At 45.1% G+C, this 16,952-nt stretch overlaps 2 protein-coding genes across 2 annotated transcripts; both read left to right on the forward strand.

Annotated features, from left to right (window-relative positions):
- Window positions 1–719: 719 nt before the first annotated feature.
- On the forward strand, window positions 720–11,501 carry NDUFS2 (NADH:ubiquinone oxidoreductase core subunit S2). Its single transcript, XM_077156678.1, has 14 exons — window positions 720–852; window positions 1,698–1,804; window positions 4,869–5,059; window positions 6,798–6,918; window positions 7,069–7,181; window positions 7,446–7,520; window positions 7,697–7,774; window positions 7,911–7,996; window positions 8,281–8,400; window positions 9,096–9,225; window positions 10,204–10,299; window positions 10,899–10,982; window positions 11,116–11,173; window positions 11,305–11,501. The coding sequence occupies exons 1-14, from the start codon at window positions 758–760 to the stop codon at window positions 11,340–11,342; spliced, it is 1,392 nt and encodes a 463-aa protein (XP_077012793.1). The 5' UTR covers window positions 720–757; the 3' UTR covers window positions 11,343–11,501.
- A 506-nt stretch (window positions 11,502–12,007) lies between these two features.
- On the forward strand, window positions 12,008–15,411 carry FCER1G (Fc epsilon receptor Ig). The gene is made up of 5 exons (XM_077156679.1): window positions 12,008–12,195; window positions 14,129–14,220; window positions 14,388–14,423; window positions 14,859–14,879; window positions 15,027–15,411. Exons 1-5 carry the CDS (start codon window positions 12,147–12,149, stop codon window positions 15,087–15,089), a joined length of 261 nt encoding a protein of 86 aa, XP_077012794.1. The 5' UTR covers window positions 12,008–12,146; the 3' UTR covers window positions 15,090–15,411.
- Window positions 15,412–16,952: the final 1,541 nt, after the last annotated feature.

The raw sequence follows: 16,952 nt of genomic DNA on the forward strand, positions 1-16,952 counted from the left end.
CTTTTTTTTTGGGGGGGGGGGGGGTGCGGGGAGGCGGGGCGGGCAGGCTCCAGGAATCGCACCCGGGATTCCGGCATGGCAGGCGGGAATTCTGCCACTGACTCACTGTCGTACCTCCCGGCATCCTACTCTTTTTAAGTTTGGTTTAGGGGGAGTTCTCAGGCCCGCCTAGCCCCTCGGGCCCCTATTCCTTAACCCGATTCAGGTAGGGCATGTGGAAATTAGAGGGGTGCGCTGCTGGCTTTCTCGGTTCCTCCGAATCTTTTGGATTCAGGGATGGGGCGATAACCGAGAAAGCCAGAAGAGCAGGGAGGGCTCAAACACAGCTGCGAGCAGGACTAGGCAGGAAGACAACCAAGGGAGAAGGGGGCAGGGAAGGAGCCCGCTGCGCCAGTGTGTGCTGGGCACCCTGCGGAAGGGCACTTTCTAAGGTACACGCAGGCGGGCTCGGCGAGAAGAGCGTGAAAGAGTGAGTTGTTGTCCCTGGAAGGAAAGGAAGTTTCTCTGGCTCACGCCTAGAAAAGCCAAGCCTGGGGCAATGGGAAGAACCGTCCTCAGCGAAGATCACCGCAGTCCCCGTCCTTTAAACGAAAGTGAAGCCGAGGCTCAGAACCCGGATATTATCGTGTTCGCGGTCCGCAACCCTGCCAGCTTCCAAAAGGGCGGCTCCGTTTTGCTAATAGGCGAGAAGCCCCCAAGGAGGCGCGCGCGAGTCACTTCCGCCCGCTTCTCCTTCCTGCAGTGTGCAGCGGGCAAGATGGCGGGGCTGAGGGTTCTGTGCAGCCTCCGGGGCGTCACGGCCCTGGTGCTGCGGACGGGGTCTGGGGTCAGACTGCCGATTCAGCCCTGCAGGTGAGATCGAGGGAAGCTCTCGAGCGCTTTCCCTAAGGCTAGGATTTCTCGAAAGCTGTGGAAAACAGTTTGGCGGGACATTCCATGGGCCCTGTGACCCCTAGGAAGGAATGGGCCAGGCCTGTCACCCCTCCTCTAGGCCTGTTGTCATGGGTTCGGGATGCAGTGGTGCCCACTTTGGCCGCGGGAGGGAGGAGGGTCTTGACTCGTTCTCCAGGTGTAAAATCAGCGGGCTAGGAGATCCTGCCCTTCAACGTTAGTGTTAGTGTATGCTCCGCTGCCTTTTCCGACCCCGGCTAGGGTATGAGTGGTGAAGAATCTCCTTAGAGACAGGGTCACTGTAGGAGAAGAGGAAAGCACCCCTGATGGAGATAAAGGAGTAATGCAAACTAGCACCCCGGGTAGACCCCAGTGCACCTGCCCGGTTATACCTGAGTAACCCAGTGCTCAGCCAGCTCAGTCTGGGAGACAGAATGCTTACACATGCTCTCTCACCCTCTTACACTCCCTACTTCTTAGCTTAGTCTTATTTGGGACTTTGAATAAATATCCATCATTCATATTCTCCAGGATGGGGATATGAATATAAAGGAGCTAGGATTCCCAGCCTTGCATGCTCAAGGGCGATGGGTGAAGTGTAACTTGTTACTGGAAGTGGAATGCCTAGGTTTCCAGCCTGTTCTGCCAAAGCTATACTAACTCTGCGTCAGAGCCTTCAGGCACTGAAGGATTGAGGGCAACTTTTCCTGGTCCTATCTGAGAGTGAGTGGAAATTGGTTCTTCTCCTACAGAAGAGCCAAACACTGTTCAGGTTATTTGTTTAGGATTTGTCTTTAACTTCTTAGAGGTGCTCGGCAGTGGCAGCCAGATGTGGAATGGGCAGAGCAGTTTGGGGGAGCTGTCATGTACCCCACCAAGGAAACAGCCCACTGGAAGCCTCCACCTTGGAACGGTGAGTGCCCAGAATTATGGTTCCAACCCACACCCATCCTTACCTGAAGCTGATTTCCAAGGCTCTTGTCATTTTAGATGGTTGCTCTTTGTTTTAGGCAAGTGTTAGCCTCCATTCTTTACTTCTTTCACCACCCAATTCAGCAAAAATAATAATAGGTATAATGATAGATATTTATGAGGCAGAAAAGGAAAGGAAGGACATCCCAGGAAGAAAATTAAAAGTAGGTCCCAGTTAACACCTGAAGGTCCCTAACAAATTTAAATCTTCAGCTTCAACTTTTTCCAAAGGTTCAGTGCCACATTTCCTACTCCCTCTCTGGACAAGATAGTTTTCCCACGGGTGCCCAAATAAAACCTGCCTGAATACAAAACATTTTTCCTACAAAAGTAGTTCTTTCTTTTTGTTTTATTATTTTAATCAGTAACAGCATTCTCCTAATCCCTCAGGAGTGAAACCTTTTAGTCATCTTTGGTTCTTTTCTCTCTCACTGTCCTTGTCCAATAAGTCACCACATGTTTCACATCTCATCATTTCTCCCTTTCTATTCTTGTTGTCATCATTCCTGTGAAGACTTATCTTGTATTTAACCTTGATTATTTTAGGAGTCTCTTTAATGGGTTCTTGCCACTTATCTGTCCCATCTTAAACTCTCCTATAGAATGTTATTGCCTTCATCTTCCACAAATATCATTTTACAGTGCCATTCTTTCTCTTGCTCAAAAACCTTCAAAAGCACTTCCAGTTATCTTTCAAGAACTTAACAGTAGGGTGCATGGGTGGTTCAGTTGTAGAATGCTTGCCTTCCATGCAGAAGACCTGGGTTTGATTCCTGGACCATACACCCCCCAGAAAAAAAACTTAACAGTAGACCATCAAAATTTAGAACTTTTGTGTACCAGAGGACATTGGCAAGAAAGTGAAAAGATAACCTGCAGAACAGGAGAAAGCAGTTGTGAATATTATATCTGATAGGGATTAATATCCAGAATATATAAAGAACTACAATTCAGCATCAAAAAGATAAGCAATTCAGTTAAAAAAAATAGCCAAGGACTTCAGTAGACATTTTTCCAGAGAAGATCTACAAATGGCCCATAGGACTTAAAAAGATTCTCAATATCATTAGCTGTTAGGAAAATGCTTCTCAAAACTTCAATGCAAGATTAATTTATGCCCATTACGATAACTATTTTTTAAAAAAGAATTGGTGAGATTGTGGAGAATTTGTTTCGTGCATTGCTGGTGGGAATGTAAATTGGTACAGCTGCTGTGGAAAACAGTTTAGTAGTTCCTCAAAAAATTAAACATAAAATTACCAAGTTAACTGGGCAATTTCATTTCTGGGTATATACCCCCAAAAATTGAAAAAAGGGATTTGAATGGATACTTGTACACCAATGCTTACAGCAGCATTATTCACATAATTCACATCATCCCACCAAAAATGAAAACAACACAAACATCCATCAGCAGATGAATGAATAAACAAAATGTGGTATATGCATACGCTGTATACAGTGTACCTTGAAAACATGTCAAGTGAAGTAAGCCAGGCATAAGAGGGCAAATATTGTATGATTTCACTTATGTGAAATATCTGTAATGAGCGAATTCATAGTGACAGAAAGTGGGTTCGAATTTACCAGGTGTTGGGGGAGAAGAGGAAGGGGAAATTACTGCTTAATGGGTACAGTTTCTGTGTGGAGTGATGGAAAAGATTGGGGGGGTGACGGTAGCATAGCATTGTAAAAGTAATGCCCTGAATTATACACTTAAAAATGGCACATTTTATGTTGTATATATGCTATCACAATAATTAAAAGAAAAAAATAGCAGTAACAATAGCTGATGCTTACCATGTGCTCGGCATTTTTTATGCACTATTTCGTTTAATCCTTAGAGCAATCCTACAAAAGTGGTACTAGTATTATCCCAGTTTTGAGGAAATTTATAGTGCAAGGAGATTAAAACTTGCTCAAGAACATAGGCAGATCTGAACTAAACTTATAGTGAAGGTTGAAAAGGTGGGTTATGGGTTTCAAATATCAACTTTCCATTTACCAGTGAATAAAGTACTTACTTCCTAGTATTATTGTAAGGATTGAATGAGATAATAATGCCATAAACCACTTGCATAGTGCCTAACATGTTAAGTCCTCTGTAAGTGTTAATTATTATTAATGATGTGGACAATTTGACTACTGCCTCCTAACATTAGCTTTCTGCCTCTTGGAATGGCCAAGTTGTACAAATATTTACTCCTTGTTTCTAAGATTTGAGCATAGCCTGAAATACTTTTTCTTCCCTCTACCTATCTCTATTAAAAAACCAACTCAGATCCTACTTCCATGAAGTCTTTACAGTGTTCTTTCCTTCCTTTAAATACTTAATGCCTAAGCTGCTGACTTGGTAATTTATAAGTTTGACCTGTGTTACTAGTTTTTCATATTTATTATTATTTATAATATAAATAATATATTTATTATTTGTATACTTATTTCCCAAATAAAATTGTAAGCTTCTGGAGGGTAAAAACTATCATTTGGTATTAGTAAGCATTAAATATGTTTCCTGATTGATGGGCCATTCAAGAGATAGATATGTTTTTGAAGGGCGGAGCTGAGCTAGCTGTGTGATCCTGGACAAGTCATTTGTAATTCTCTGACCTCAATTTTTCCAGTAAAATAGGGATAATAATAATACTATATTCATATGGTTATGAAAATTAAATTAAGTAAAGTGCTTACAGTAAAGTTTGGCGCAATAAGGATAATACAGGCTATATTACAAATTATTATTTTAATATAATACCTATTATTTATTAAAAAGGTATTCTGGGAGACTTGGAAAGAGTGAGATTCATGGTTCTTCTCTTCAGGAAGCTTAAATCTCTCTTCCCTTCTTCCCCACCTAATGGCCCTCTTCTGGTTATGTGGGAGATTAGAAAATTAACAAGATAAGGAATCATGGGAGAGAAGATGTATAGGGAGAGGCTAATTCCTTCCAATCTCTTGGAGGATTCCCAAGAGAATTCGGCTCTGAGCTGTTTCCGCCTTCTCAGATGTGGACCCTCCAAAGGACACAATGGTGTCGAACCTGACCCTCAACTTTGGACCCCAGCACCCAGCAGCCCATGGAGTCCTGCGACTGGTGATGGAATTGAGTGGGGAGATGGTGCGAAAGTGTGACCCTCACATAGGGCTGCTGCACCGAGGCACCGAAAAGCTTATTGAATACAAGACCTATCTGCAGGTGAGGGGCATGACGGGAGCCTGCTGATGGGTCCTGGGGTGCTTTAGCCTGGGACTTTGCTGGTTTGCTGCTCCCAGAACCCCAAGGGAGGAGAATGTTGAGGGGAGCAGTCCATTAAAGTTATTGGGGCAGTCTTAGTTGAGAGGAGAGGGGTTGGTGTGGGGGCAAGCAGGGGATGCTTGAGTCATCTGGATTTGATTTATCCAGCAGTAAAACTTTGGAGCTGGAGCTACACTCCCAGTTTTCTCTGACTGACTTTTGGCTGGTGCTTTTACCCTTACTCCAGTGCCTCAGTTTCCCTGCTCTTATATCATACTAGTGCGTCAGAAGCCGGTGTCCCTGGGGGCAGGGAAGGTGGAGAGAGACGTCAGTTCTCTAGCATTAACAGCTGATTCGTGTATCTTCCAGCTGTCTAAGTTTGTTTGCAGAATACTGGATGAGTCAGTGTGAGGGGGTTTGTGACTGAGTCTGCTGTTTTAAAGAGAACTACGTGACCCACGTGTAGAGGGTCAGATTTGATGGCGTTAGATCTGGGAAAGGAATCTGAAAGTTTTTCTTACTTTTATGAAGAAAGAGGGTCTGATACAGAGGATGACGGGTTAAGATTTAGACTCAGTTGGGGAGAAGAACATTCTAGTGATTCTCCCAGAGGGTCCAGGCAATGGTGGTTACTTGAACCACAGTCTGTGCATTAACCCCTGTAGTATTATCCCACGTCACAATGACATCAGGACAAGAACAGGCTGTCCCAAATAGGGGCATCGTAGCCCCGCCTCTTTCCTGGAAGCCGAAGCTGGTTCAGAAGACTGCCAGGACTTTGCTTTCTTGGCATTCTCTGGGAAAAACCATCCTTAACCCGACCATTCCCTACCAGAAATAAATCCCATCTTTCTCAGGGCTCTGTCTTCCTTAAATCCCTCACTCCCAGATACTACTGAGACTGACCCCTTTCTTCTTCAATAACTCAGTTTTTTTTTGTTTTTTTTTTAATTTTTTAACTTTTTATTTTGAAATACTTTCAAATTTACAGAACATTTATAAACATAGTATAGAACACTTACTGAGAACTGAACATAACCCATCCCTATCCCCAGATAACTAGATTCGCCAATTTTAACCTTTGACATATTAGCTATACCATTCTGTCTATTCAAATTCATCATTTTTTTTAACACTTGATTGTAGGTTGTATGCATCATGCTCCAAACCTTATGAGCTGGAATAACTCAGTTTTTAAAGACTTGAAAGGAAAGAGGGAGATGAAGTCCGAGGAACTCATCTTTAACAGAGTCACTCAGACTCGAGGATTATAGGCAGTGGCATGCAGGAGCCAGCTCATACTGGCTTAAATATTGTTAAATTTGTAGGAATTTTGTGAGCTGATTGTTAAACACAACTGTTAATATATTTGTATCGTGGAAATACCATACAATGGGGTGCTACTGTACATCACTTCCCAAGGTTGTATTCAAATACATAATGTTGATAGTTTAAAATTGGCCATGGTGGGAAACTGGTAAGCACTACAAATCAGTGTTTTTCTTCCCACCTCTTCAGAGAGCCAGTGTGAAACATTAACTGGCATACCGCTGTTTTTTGGGATATTTTGTCATGCCTTGCTAGTGCTCCTGAGACTGGGAAGCAGTGATTTCTGAGGCCCCCTGAGAGCAAGGCTTCCAGCAGCCAGACTGGGGCTCCTAGGTCTTTGGGTGTGACCCAGATTTCTCCCTCTTCCCAGGCCCTTCCATACTTTGACCGGCTAGATTATGTGTCCATGATGTGTAATGAACAGGCCTACTCACTGGCTGTGGAGAAGTTGCTGAACATCCAGCCTCCGCCCCGAGCACAGTGGATCCGAGGTACGCCCTGTCACCTTCTTCCTGCACTCACTCTGAGCGCAGTACAGGGCCCCCATTTTAGGAGTATTAAGTCCAAACATAGTGTTCAGACCCCAGGCTCTCCTTGGCTCCTATACCGTTCTCTTCTCCTTTGTCTTCACCTCTTCACAGTGCTGTTTGGAGAAATCACACGGCTTTTGAACCACATCTTGGCTGTAACCACACATGCACTGGACATTGGGGCCATGACCCCATTCTTCTGGATGTTTGAAGAAAGGGAGAAGGTATGGGAAGGAGGAAGCAATGGGCATAGGAAAAGGAGTAGGGGAAGTATAAAGGAGTCAGATTAAAAGGAAGAAAAAGAGAACATGGGGAGAATGTTTAGGGGGAGAAGGTATAGAATATAACCTGGGTTATATTCTTAGAAATTTCTGTATCATGAGGGGTTGGTTGGGTGTAAGAAGACAGGGGGCAGGAGAGTAGACTACCATGTGGTTGGCCTTAGGGGCCCAGGACTTTGTCACTAATTCCCAGTGTGTCCTATCAAGATGTTTGAGTTCTACGAGCGAGTGTCTGGGGCTCGAATGCATGCTGCTTATGTCCGGCCAGGAGGAGTGCACCAGGTGAGCGAGCTCCCCACTCTCTGCGAACATTTAGTTCATGCTTGTATTCACTGTGGCTACTGGAGGGCAGTGGTGGTTGAAATGCAAAGCCCAGCTGTCCCTATAGCCCTGGGGGAGGAGGTTCAGCTGGTACTCCTTAGTGGACCCTCTGCTATCATCCTCCATTTGGCTTCTAGGACTTACCCCTTGGGCTTATGGATGACATCTATAACTTTTCTAAGAACTTCTCTCTTCGAATTGATGAGCTAGAAGAGGTAAGATGGAATCAATGGGAAAAATCTCTCTTTTCCCCTAAGCATGGGTTATAGAGTTTTAGTCCCCAGTGTAAAGAAATACAGAGGTGTCCTGTTATGAAGAGTGTTAACACTTTTCACCCAATTTCTTCAACAGATGCTGACCAACAATAGGATCTGGCGAAATCGTACAGTTGGCATTGGGGTTATAACAGCAGAGGAAGCACTTAACTATGGTTTCAGGTGAGAGGAATAAAATTTCTCTGCTGGATCTTGGGCTGCCCATTGCCCAGGATGCCTAACTCTGTCCTCCTCCTTAGAGTTGGGACTTTAGTTGGGGATGAGGGTGGAGGAGTTCCAGCCTACCATCTTGTCTTCAGGAATGCTTGGCACTTTCCTTGGCATGTTCTGAGTTTGGATCCTGTATCTTGAATGTGGGGGAAGGAAAAGGAGAGATGAAATGGGAGAATGTGCCTCCTTTCTTAGTTTTTGGAACATGGCTCTTATTTCCATTATGTTCCCTACAGTGGGGTGATGCTCCGGGGCTCAGGCATCCAGTGGGACCTGCGGAAGACCCAGCCCTATGATGTATATGACCAAGTAGAGTTTGATGTTCCTATTGGCTCTCACGGGGACTGCTATGATAGGTAAGGTCCAGATCCTTTCCTAGCTCATTGTCTAGCTAGTATCCCCTGCCTGACTTTTCTCTTTGCTACATACTTCTTTACTCTACCTCTCAATAGCTATTCAATTTGAATTCTTTTGTGTGTTAAACTAGGTTGCATTTCAAAGAACTTTCACATATGCAACATCTTATTTTGCTCTTATGTTACCCCTGTCTTAGATAGAATTAGTAACTGGCTCTATTTTAGAGCTGAGAAAGCTGAGGCATAAAAGTTAGGGACTAGCCTTGGCTTATTTTGTTAATAGAGGTTGAGCCTAGTCTTCTCCTATTCAGTGCTTTTTCCACTCAACTGAACTTTAGGTTCTACCCCTGTGTACTAATCCTGAATAAGATTTATTGCTTTTTCTTTTTTGGTCCATTGAACTCACCCATTGTGTAGACCAAAAAGTGCTAAAAGAAGACAGTGAAAGAAGGAAATTCTGCAAGGCATGTTCTGAGAAAATAAAGAAAGGATTTGGGGAGGGACCCAATAGTAGACTCAGAAGACCGCAGAATTTACATGAGTGACCAAGCTAAGCAGAGATGCTATAGTAGAAGAAAAGAGGAAGAAAAATTTGCCTAGGTCTTTTCTGGTTGGCCAAAGGGTATCCTTCTTAGCTCTGTTTCTCACCCTGGGACTGCCCTTCTTTTGCTCTGAATCTGTTTCATTTACTTCAGGTACCTATGTCGGGTGGAAGAGATGCGCCAGTCTCTTCGAATCATCATACAGTGTCTGAACAAGATGCCTCCTGGGGAGATCAAGGTCGATGATGCCAAAGTGTCTCCTCCAAAGCGAGCAGAGATGAAGGTTGGCTGTGGGGAGAGGGAAAGTGGGGTCTGGGGAAAGGTATCCTTGGATTAGATGCTGCTTTTCAAGTTTCCTTTCTGAAAGAATTCACTGTAAAATTCTTAACCTCCCATAGCTCTCTTCTTTTATTCCGTTTACTCTTACTATCTTTTTTGCTCGACTGACTTATGTGTGGGCTTTTAGTCTCCCTGAGGGTAGACATTATTTTGTTTGATCCATTTTTAGTTAATTTTTATATGTGGTATGAGATAGGGGTCCTCTTTCATTCTTCTTTTTTTCTTTTTTCCAAGCAGAATACCAACTGGATACGTTTTATTTCTCATGCCACAGCCAGGAGGGCATCTGAAAGGAGTGAATATAGAGAGAGCCTTTAATTAATAGCAGGGTATTCTAGGTAACCCTTGGTCATGGACATATATACAACCCCCACTCCTATATAAAATAACATTTGAATTAACAGCTGTCTCTGAGATGAAGGAAAGGCATTTTCCAGCAAGGCAGAATATGTGTAAATTTGTACAACAGCTGGTTGGAAAAGAAATAACTGGAGACATGGAATCTTTCATTCTTTTGCATATGGATATCCGGTTCTCCCAGCACCATTTGTTAAAGAGACTGTTCTTTCCTAATTGAATGGACTTGACGGCCTTGTTGAAAATCAATTGCCCGAAGAAGTGAGGGTCTATTTCTGAACCCTCAGTTCAATTCCATTGGTTAATAAATCTGTCCTTGTGTTGATACTATGCTGTTTTGACCATTGTAGCTCTGTAATATGCTTTAAAGTCAGGAAGTGTAAGTCCTCCAACTTCATTCTCTTTTTCAAGATGTTTTTGGCTATTTGGGGCCCCTTACCCTTCCAAATAAATTTGATAATTGGCTTTTCCATTTCTGCATAGAGATTATTTTCTGTGCTAGGGAAAGGCCCAGGAGACAGAGTTTGCATCTGACTACTTGGTACTCCCTTTTTTCTCTCTTCAGACTTCCATGGAGTCACTGATTCATCACTTTAAGCTGTATACTGAGGGCTACCAAGTTCCTCCGGGGGCCACATATACTGCCATTGAGGCTCCAAAGGTGAGGAGAGGGAGGACAAGACAGTACGTGGACTGGGTGACTGAAATAGGTACACAAATACATGCTTGTTTATCAAAGGTTTAAATAAATTGAGTAGATTAAAATCCTAGTGGTCAGTGAGAGGGAGGGGTTTGGGATATGTATGAGTTTTTTCTTTTTTCTTTTTTATTTCCTTTGCTGGAGAGATGTAAATGTTAAAAAAAAATGACCATGTGATGACTACCCAACTATGTAATGATAGTATGAGCCATTGATTGTACACCATGTATAGAATGTTTGTATGTCAAGAATGCATACTTGTTTGTTGTTTACAATAAAAATGTTAAAAAACAAAGCAAAAATCATGTCCCCCACAAGATCATAAGGCTTCTGAGAACAGCAATAGTATGTCCATTGTGTGTCTCCAGCATCAAGCACATAGTACATGCTCAATGAGCACGTATTTCTACAAATAAATGAATCAGCTTTTTTGGCAGTATCTAAAAAAAATGCTTGTTTATCAGTGACAGAAGGGACATGGAGGTGAATAGAGAGACTTTCTTGTTGGAGAAAAACGTTCTTCCTGTTTATGGAGGTGGCCAACCTTCTTTCTTGGACAGGGTGAGTTTGGGGTATACCTGGTGTCTGACGGCAGCAGCCGCCCTTATCGATGCAAGATCAAGGCTCCTGGTTTTGCCCACCTGGTAAGAACTATTCCTAATAATTCTAATTCCAGTAATTAATTGACCTTGGCCAAGTTTTTTCATGAAGTCTCCTTCCTTCTCATCTTACCCTGCAAATTTAGCCTAACATATGTTGCTGTCTCAATTCCCCTAGGCTGGTTTGGACAAGATGTCTAAGGGACACATGTTGGCAGATGTCGTCGCTATTATAGGTACAAGGCCCTTGTGTGGTAGAAACATCCTAGAAAAGGGGACTGTGGATTTCAATTAAGAAAATTGGGCATAAGAATAAGTTCTGGATCCTTGGTAACACCACTTTTTTCTCTGCTCTCTGACCTCCTAGGTACTCAAGATATTGTGTTTGGAGAAGTTGATCGGTGAGCAGGGGAACAGCATTTGATCTTCTCTGCTTATCAGCTTCCCCATTGGAAATGAATGTGTGTTTGTGTGTTTGTACACATACACCTAGCTAACAGGCTTTTTGTGTGTGTACTAGAAAAGGAAAAATTATAATAAATTAGCTGCCTTGCGGCCCCTATATCCAAACATCTGGTATGTCTTTCTCAGTATCTTATCTCTCACTTTAATGGGATATGTAAGAGTGATCACTAACCATTTCTTTACTAGACTAGTTCTACCATTTTTTTCCTGCTTATCCCCACCCCCTTCTCTGACTTGTGCTTTCCACTTCTCCATTTCCTTTTTTCTTCCTCTTTTTCCCGCAGTACCCCCCTGCCCAAATCCTCTTGCTGCCCACTCAAATTGGTAAACTTCTCAAATCAATGCTGAAGATAAAGTTCCAGGTGAAAGGGAGAGGACTATAGAAGGGTCTTAGAGAATCTCAAAGGGCAGTTCATCACAGCTATATCTCTTAGCAGGGGGTAGAGTTAAAGATGGCAGATGTAGCTAGCTTTCCCCAAGCATGGGAGTCCCTTCTTCTCATGGGTTAATGGGCTTGGTCATTGGAGGACTGAGGCTTAAGAGCCCAGTACTCCCAGCTCCCCTAGTTGGCCCTTCCGGGAGCCGCCTGGTCTAGTGCAGGAAGGGGAAGGGGCCAAAGCATTGAAGAAGGCGTGGCAGGAAGGGGGGAACTCTGTGGTCAGGGAACTGCTCACTGATCACAGCTGCGCAGTGCTGGCAGCGCGTCTGATCCCCAGCTCACGGACCCTCAGCCCTTTGCCCAAGATGATTCCAGCAGTGGTGTTGCTCTTACTCCTTTTGGTTGAACAAGCAGGTGAGCGGGTTTGGTGAGAGGCAGTGAGCTGGTCTCCAGGGTGGGACTCCAGGGTATGTGCGTAGAGGGTGAGGCAGAGACAGATGAGGAAGACTGGCAGTGGGCCGTTGGTCAGAGGGCTGTGGTAGACACAGAGACCCAGAGACTGGTCCTGTTGAGCCCGCCTAGGGCACTAGGGTTTCCTGCTCATAGTTTCTTCCTTTCCTGTCCCCGTCTTTGGTATATAACTCTTGTCCTCTTCCTACCTCCTTCTAGTATTAATTTTTTCTTTTCAAGGTTGATACACCCATGAGGCTTCGGTTTAGCAGCGGAAGGGGTTGGTTGTATGACATGAAGAGCTGGTCTGGGGCAAAGCTCTATTTTTCCTGTGGGGTGCCATTGATCTTGTCCTTTGGGGACTGATGTCCAGCTGCTTCAATAGTACCAAGCTCCTCCTTCAGAAGCGAGTGAGGCTAGGGTGGTCAACCCAAATACATGTAATTACAGCTTTTGTAGGTCATCATTGTGTCATTGTAGTGTTATCAGAGTGGACAACATGAAATGCCCCATTCTTTGACGTCTTGGCATCAGCTGGGAAATGGAGGCAGGAATGGGAAGGTCCCGGCAGCCCTGAGGTTCCAGTCAGTTTATTTAAGAGCCCTTACTTCTTGGTATCTTTGGATGGTCTAAGCTGGAGGGATGTGTGTGTGTGTGTGTGTGTGTGTGTGTGTGTGTGTGTGTGTGTGTAAGCTTCAGGAAAACTGGGGCAATTGAAAGAGAAGCACGGGGAGGAGCTCCACCAGCCCAGCTGTGAAGTTGGAGGGAAGGATTACGTTAGCTGCTAGTTTGCTGCGATAGGATGAGGGGGCAGGGGCAACACACAAACACAGGTGTTGGAGGCGAAAGCCTGAGTGAGTTCCAGCTCTGCCACTTATCTCTGTGGCCTTGGATGAGTTACTTAACTTGTCGGAGCCTTGATTTCATCATCCATAAAATGGCGATAATGTCTCTCTCATAAGGTAGTTTTGAGATTTACGCAATATGTGTGAAAGAGTAGAATAAAAAAAAGTGCTTTACTGAGAACAGTTTCGTGCCCATGAGCCTTTCTGATAGGGGCTGGGAGCAGTTCTAGAGCCCAGATCCTATTTATTTTTAAAATTGCAACAAACTTCCCCTCTCAGAGGCCTAGAGGGAGTGAGCGAGTGTGTGATAGGGCAGAGTAGTGGGTCGTGGAATCTACAGAGCTTGAGGTCATTTCTTTGAGCCTGGGCTAGGTCATTTCCCCAGCCTTGTGTCCAGGGCCTTTGGTATCTGTCAGGCCTGGGAAAGTAAGCACCTCATTTTTATATAAAGTATCTTTATTATTTATTTATTTGTGTGTGTGTGTGTGTGTGTGTCAGGGGTGGGGGAGACAGAGCTGAGGCTAGGATATGACCAATAATAGAGTTACTGCCTTCTCTCTCCCTTGCCCAGCTCACATCCTTCCTGTCCAGCCCTCAGCCACAGGTCACAGGACTTAGCAGAGACACTCCTGTGGTTTCTGTGCAGAAATTTGTCAGTGCGTCCCTCTCCCCTTCGCCCTCTGGGCTGAGGTTTTGGATCTCAGCCCAGTGAACTCAGATAGGTCCCTTGAGGGGGCAGAAGTGCTCAATGGGGCCTGAGGAAGCCACAGAGAGAGAGGGAGCTGGGGGGAAGGGGGAAGTCCGCCACTCTTAGTACATACAGTTTCCATCACAACAGAACCCTTCGCACCTCTTATCCTACTCTACCCTGAATTGGGGAGAAAAGGGAAAGGCAAGAGAAGTAGGAGACCAGAGAGGAAGGCAGAATTTCTTCCCTTGGAGAGCTCCTCTCCAGGCCTTGCAGTACCTCCCGGAGCCCTGCCCCTTCTCTCCTCTGAGCACTGCATCCTCCCTGATACTCCTGGCCCCATGGGCATCCTCTATTCCTTCAGCGGCCCTGAGAGAGCCTCAGCTCTGCTATATCCTGGATGCGATCCTGTTTTTGTACGGTATTATCCTTACCCTGCTCTTCTGTCGACTCAAGGTAAGATTGGGGCAGGGTGGAGTGAGGGCTGGAAGGAGAAGCGAAGAGTGGTGACGGCATGGATTTGAGGAGCGGGAATGAAAGGGGTTCCCCAAAAAAGTCTGAAGGGAAACAGGATGGGTCATTAACTTCCCCTTTACTGACCACCCTGTTGTCCCCTACTCCAGATCCAGGTGCGAAAGGCAGCGATAACCAGCTATGAGGTATGGACCCCCACACCTGGGGATGGACTGTTTTTCAGGCTCTCAACCATTGTGGGGCTCTAGCCTTGGGGCCAGGCCTCTGGGAGGGCATGCCTCAGATGCCAACCTGCATAAGCTTCAGAGGTTCCCCCGTAACCTCACCCTACCCCACTCTGCCACCTAGCCAAGCCACGAGTGGAACGTTCAGCAGGCGAGATGGAAGAATCAAGTGTAGTAACAATGAGTACACGAGAGATTTGTATAGCGTGTGTACATGTGTGTTTGTAGCCAAGCGGGCATACGTATATTTACATCCCAGAGCATCCGTGCACAGGCCCTCTAGTCCAAGGTGGCTAGCCACTCCTGGGCAGATACCTCCCTGGGTGGGGAAAACGGTGCTGAGGTGCCCTGGAGGAGGTGTGGGTCTCTAATGCCTCGCCCCCTTTGCCTCTGCAGAAACCAGATGGAGTTTACACGGTGAGTAAACCTGTCCCCGGTTCCTGGAAGTCAGCAGGAGAGGGTGGGATTTTGAGTAACCTTTAGAAGGGGTGGGATCTGTGGGGGTGGGCAGGGGCCCATGTGATGGGCTCAGACTACTGATCATCCTTTGACTTCCACCCCCAGGGCCTGAGCACCCGGAACCAGGAGACTTATGAGACCCTGAAGCATGAGAAACCTCCACAGTAGCTTTACAACCGATGACCTTGGTCTCTTTCTTCTTCCGGTCCTGGGGCTCCACCTGCCCTCATGGTTGGCATCCACACATGCATATCCCCTCCTCCCCTCATCATTAATGCCCCCCGACCCCACCCCTGTAATGACGTCACGTCCCACATTAACATTCACCAGTGGTTTCTTCTCCCTGTGAAAGACAATGCTATTCATTAATAACATTTACATTCTAGTCTCACTCCCTTGTCCCACCCTTTTCTTCCTCTCCCTCCCCAACTCTTAAGCAATGGGAGGGGAGTACCCCCAATAAAGCCACCACAGATTTGGACTCCATTCATTCACTTATCATTTTTATTCAGCCTCTACTAAGGACTAGGCAGGACACTGAAGATACAGTTTTGAGGAAGGCAGACCCGGTCCCTGATCTCAGTGGGATCTCTGACATCTAGGCTCTTTTGTCTGATTGAGGGATGAGTGCTGACTGTTGCTGGGAGAAGGGTGAGACACTGTGACGCCAGGTGCCTTGCGATGGAGCTGGAGTAGAGAGTAATGTATTGAGAGTCTACGTGCATTTAAAGACATTAGAACCTGATGTTCTAATGGTCTTCTGTATCCAATTGGTCTTCTGTATCTGGCAAGTGAATCGAGCTTGCGTTGTGGGGAAGCCTGGATGCGTTCCCCCAAATAGTTACCAATTCAAGATCAGAGTGGTCTTTAGGGATCATGGCAGGGACACTCACAAAATACATGCATATGGGTATTGGTACAGACAAAAAGCCAAATATGAAAGAGAGTTGGTGTGACAGGGCTGTGCGGAGGTCCACATAGGAGGTTTCATGGGAACGCTGTTTTCAGTGGGCTTTGCGGCAAGAGGGGCCTTAGCGGTCAGATAGCGGTGGGGGTGGGTGAGGCAAAGGAGAACACGTCAGGCCCAGATGAAGGTCAGCTTCCCCGAGCACATGGCTTGGTTGCCAAGGAATCTCCTGGTCAGTGCCTGTCCTGTCAGGCCTTTAAATGGCCACTATGGCTGCTGGTTCCAGGCTCTAAGACAGCTACTGGACCAGTTCTATAAAAAGCATAATGGTGGAGGAGAGGGTTGGAATGGTTCCTTCCCAGACAGGGTCTAAGTGAGATTTTAAATGGAGGCATTAGAGCACTGTTTGAAAGAGGAGTGAACCTAAGTCTTTTTGTGTTTTTTTTTTAATTGAATGTGCTGACAACTTATCTAAAAGTTTATTTCAACAGCTGTTCTCCACTTGGTTTTACAGTCTTTTTTTTCTTTTCTTTTCTTTTTTCTTTTTTGTTTTGGTTTTTCAGTCTTAACATATATAATATTGTAGGACAAGAAACATTTTACAGTACTATTTGGACCTGGATTAATTCCATATCAATATTATTTCAAGTGACCTTTCCCCTCCCTTTTTACAAAAATCTGCTTGGTCTTAGGACCTATATAAAAGTTAGCCATTTGTTTCCCATCAGTAAATGGGCAAATTTTATTAGGCTGCTCTTTATCAACTGAGAACCCCCCCAAAAAACAAAACAGCACCACAGTAGGGGGACAATTTGGAACAAAATGAACCCACCTTTTCTTCCAGACTTGCACTGCTTTTTGTTTTTTTTAATTGCAGGAATGGGGAAGCACAACATTCCTGTGGCTCAGAAGGAAAGGCAGGGCCACGGGTGACACCTCTTGGTTAATTTTTTGGAAGCTTTCTTCTCTTCACAGAATGATTAAGAGGAAATTCTGAGAGGTGCCCTTATTTCCTGTGACCCCCAGGAGTCCAGGGATTTATTCATTAAACTTCATTCCTCTCATGGTTCCATAAACAAAGCAAAGGCTCTTTAGTGCTCCACCACAGAAGGTGCTCCCAGGCC

The sequence above is a fragment of the Tamandua tetradactyla genome, chromosome 4 (assembly GCF_023851605.1).
Source record: "Tamandua tetradactyla isolate mTamTet1 chromosome 4, mTamTet1.pri, whole genome shotgun sequence".
Taxonomy (NCBI): domain Eukaryota; kingdom Metazoa; phylum Chordata; class Mammalia; order Pilosa; family Myrmecophagidae; genus Tamandua; species Tamandua tetradactyla.

What these genes read in the sequence shown, in the direction of transcription:
- NDUFS2 (XM_077156678.1), top strand. Translation starts at nt 758, where the DNA reads ATGGCGGGGCTGAGGGTTCTGTGCAGCCTCCGGGGCGTCACGGCCCTG. An exon ending in CCGAGCACAGTGGATCCGAG is followed by an intron (nt 6,919 to 7,068) that starts GTACGCCCTGTC and finishes ACCTCTTCACAG; the next exon opens with TGCTGTTTGGAGAAATCACA. An exon ending in CAAAGCGAGCAGAGATGAAG is followed by an intron (nt 9,226 to 10,203) that starts GTTGGCTGTGGG and finishes TTCTCTCTTCAG; the next exon opens with ACTTCCATGGAGTCACTGAT.
- FCER1G (XM_077156679.1), top strand. Translation starts at nt 12,147, where the DNA reads ATGATTCCAGCAGTGGTGTTGCTCTTACTCCTTTTGGTTGAACAAGCA. An exon ending in TGCTCTTCTGTCGACTCAAG is followed by an intron (nt 14,221 to 14,387) that starts GTAAGATTGGGG and finishes CCCCTACTCCAG; the next exon opens with ATCCAGGTGCGAAAGGCAGC. An exon ending in AACCAGATGGAGTTTACACG is followed by an intron (nt 14,880 to 15,026) that starts GTGAGTAAACCT and finishes TTCCACCCCCAG; the next exon opens with GGCCTGAGCACCCGGAACCA.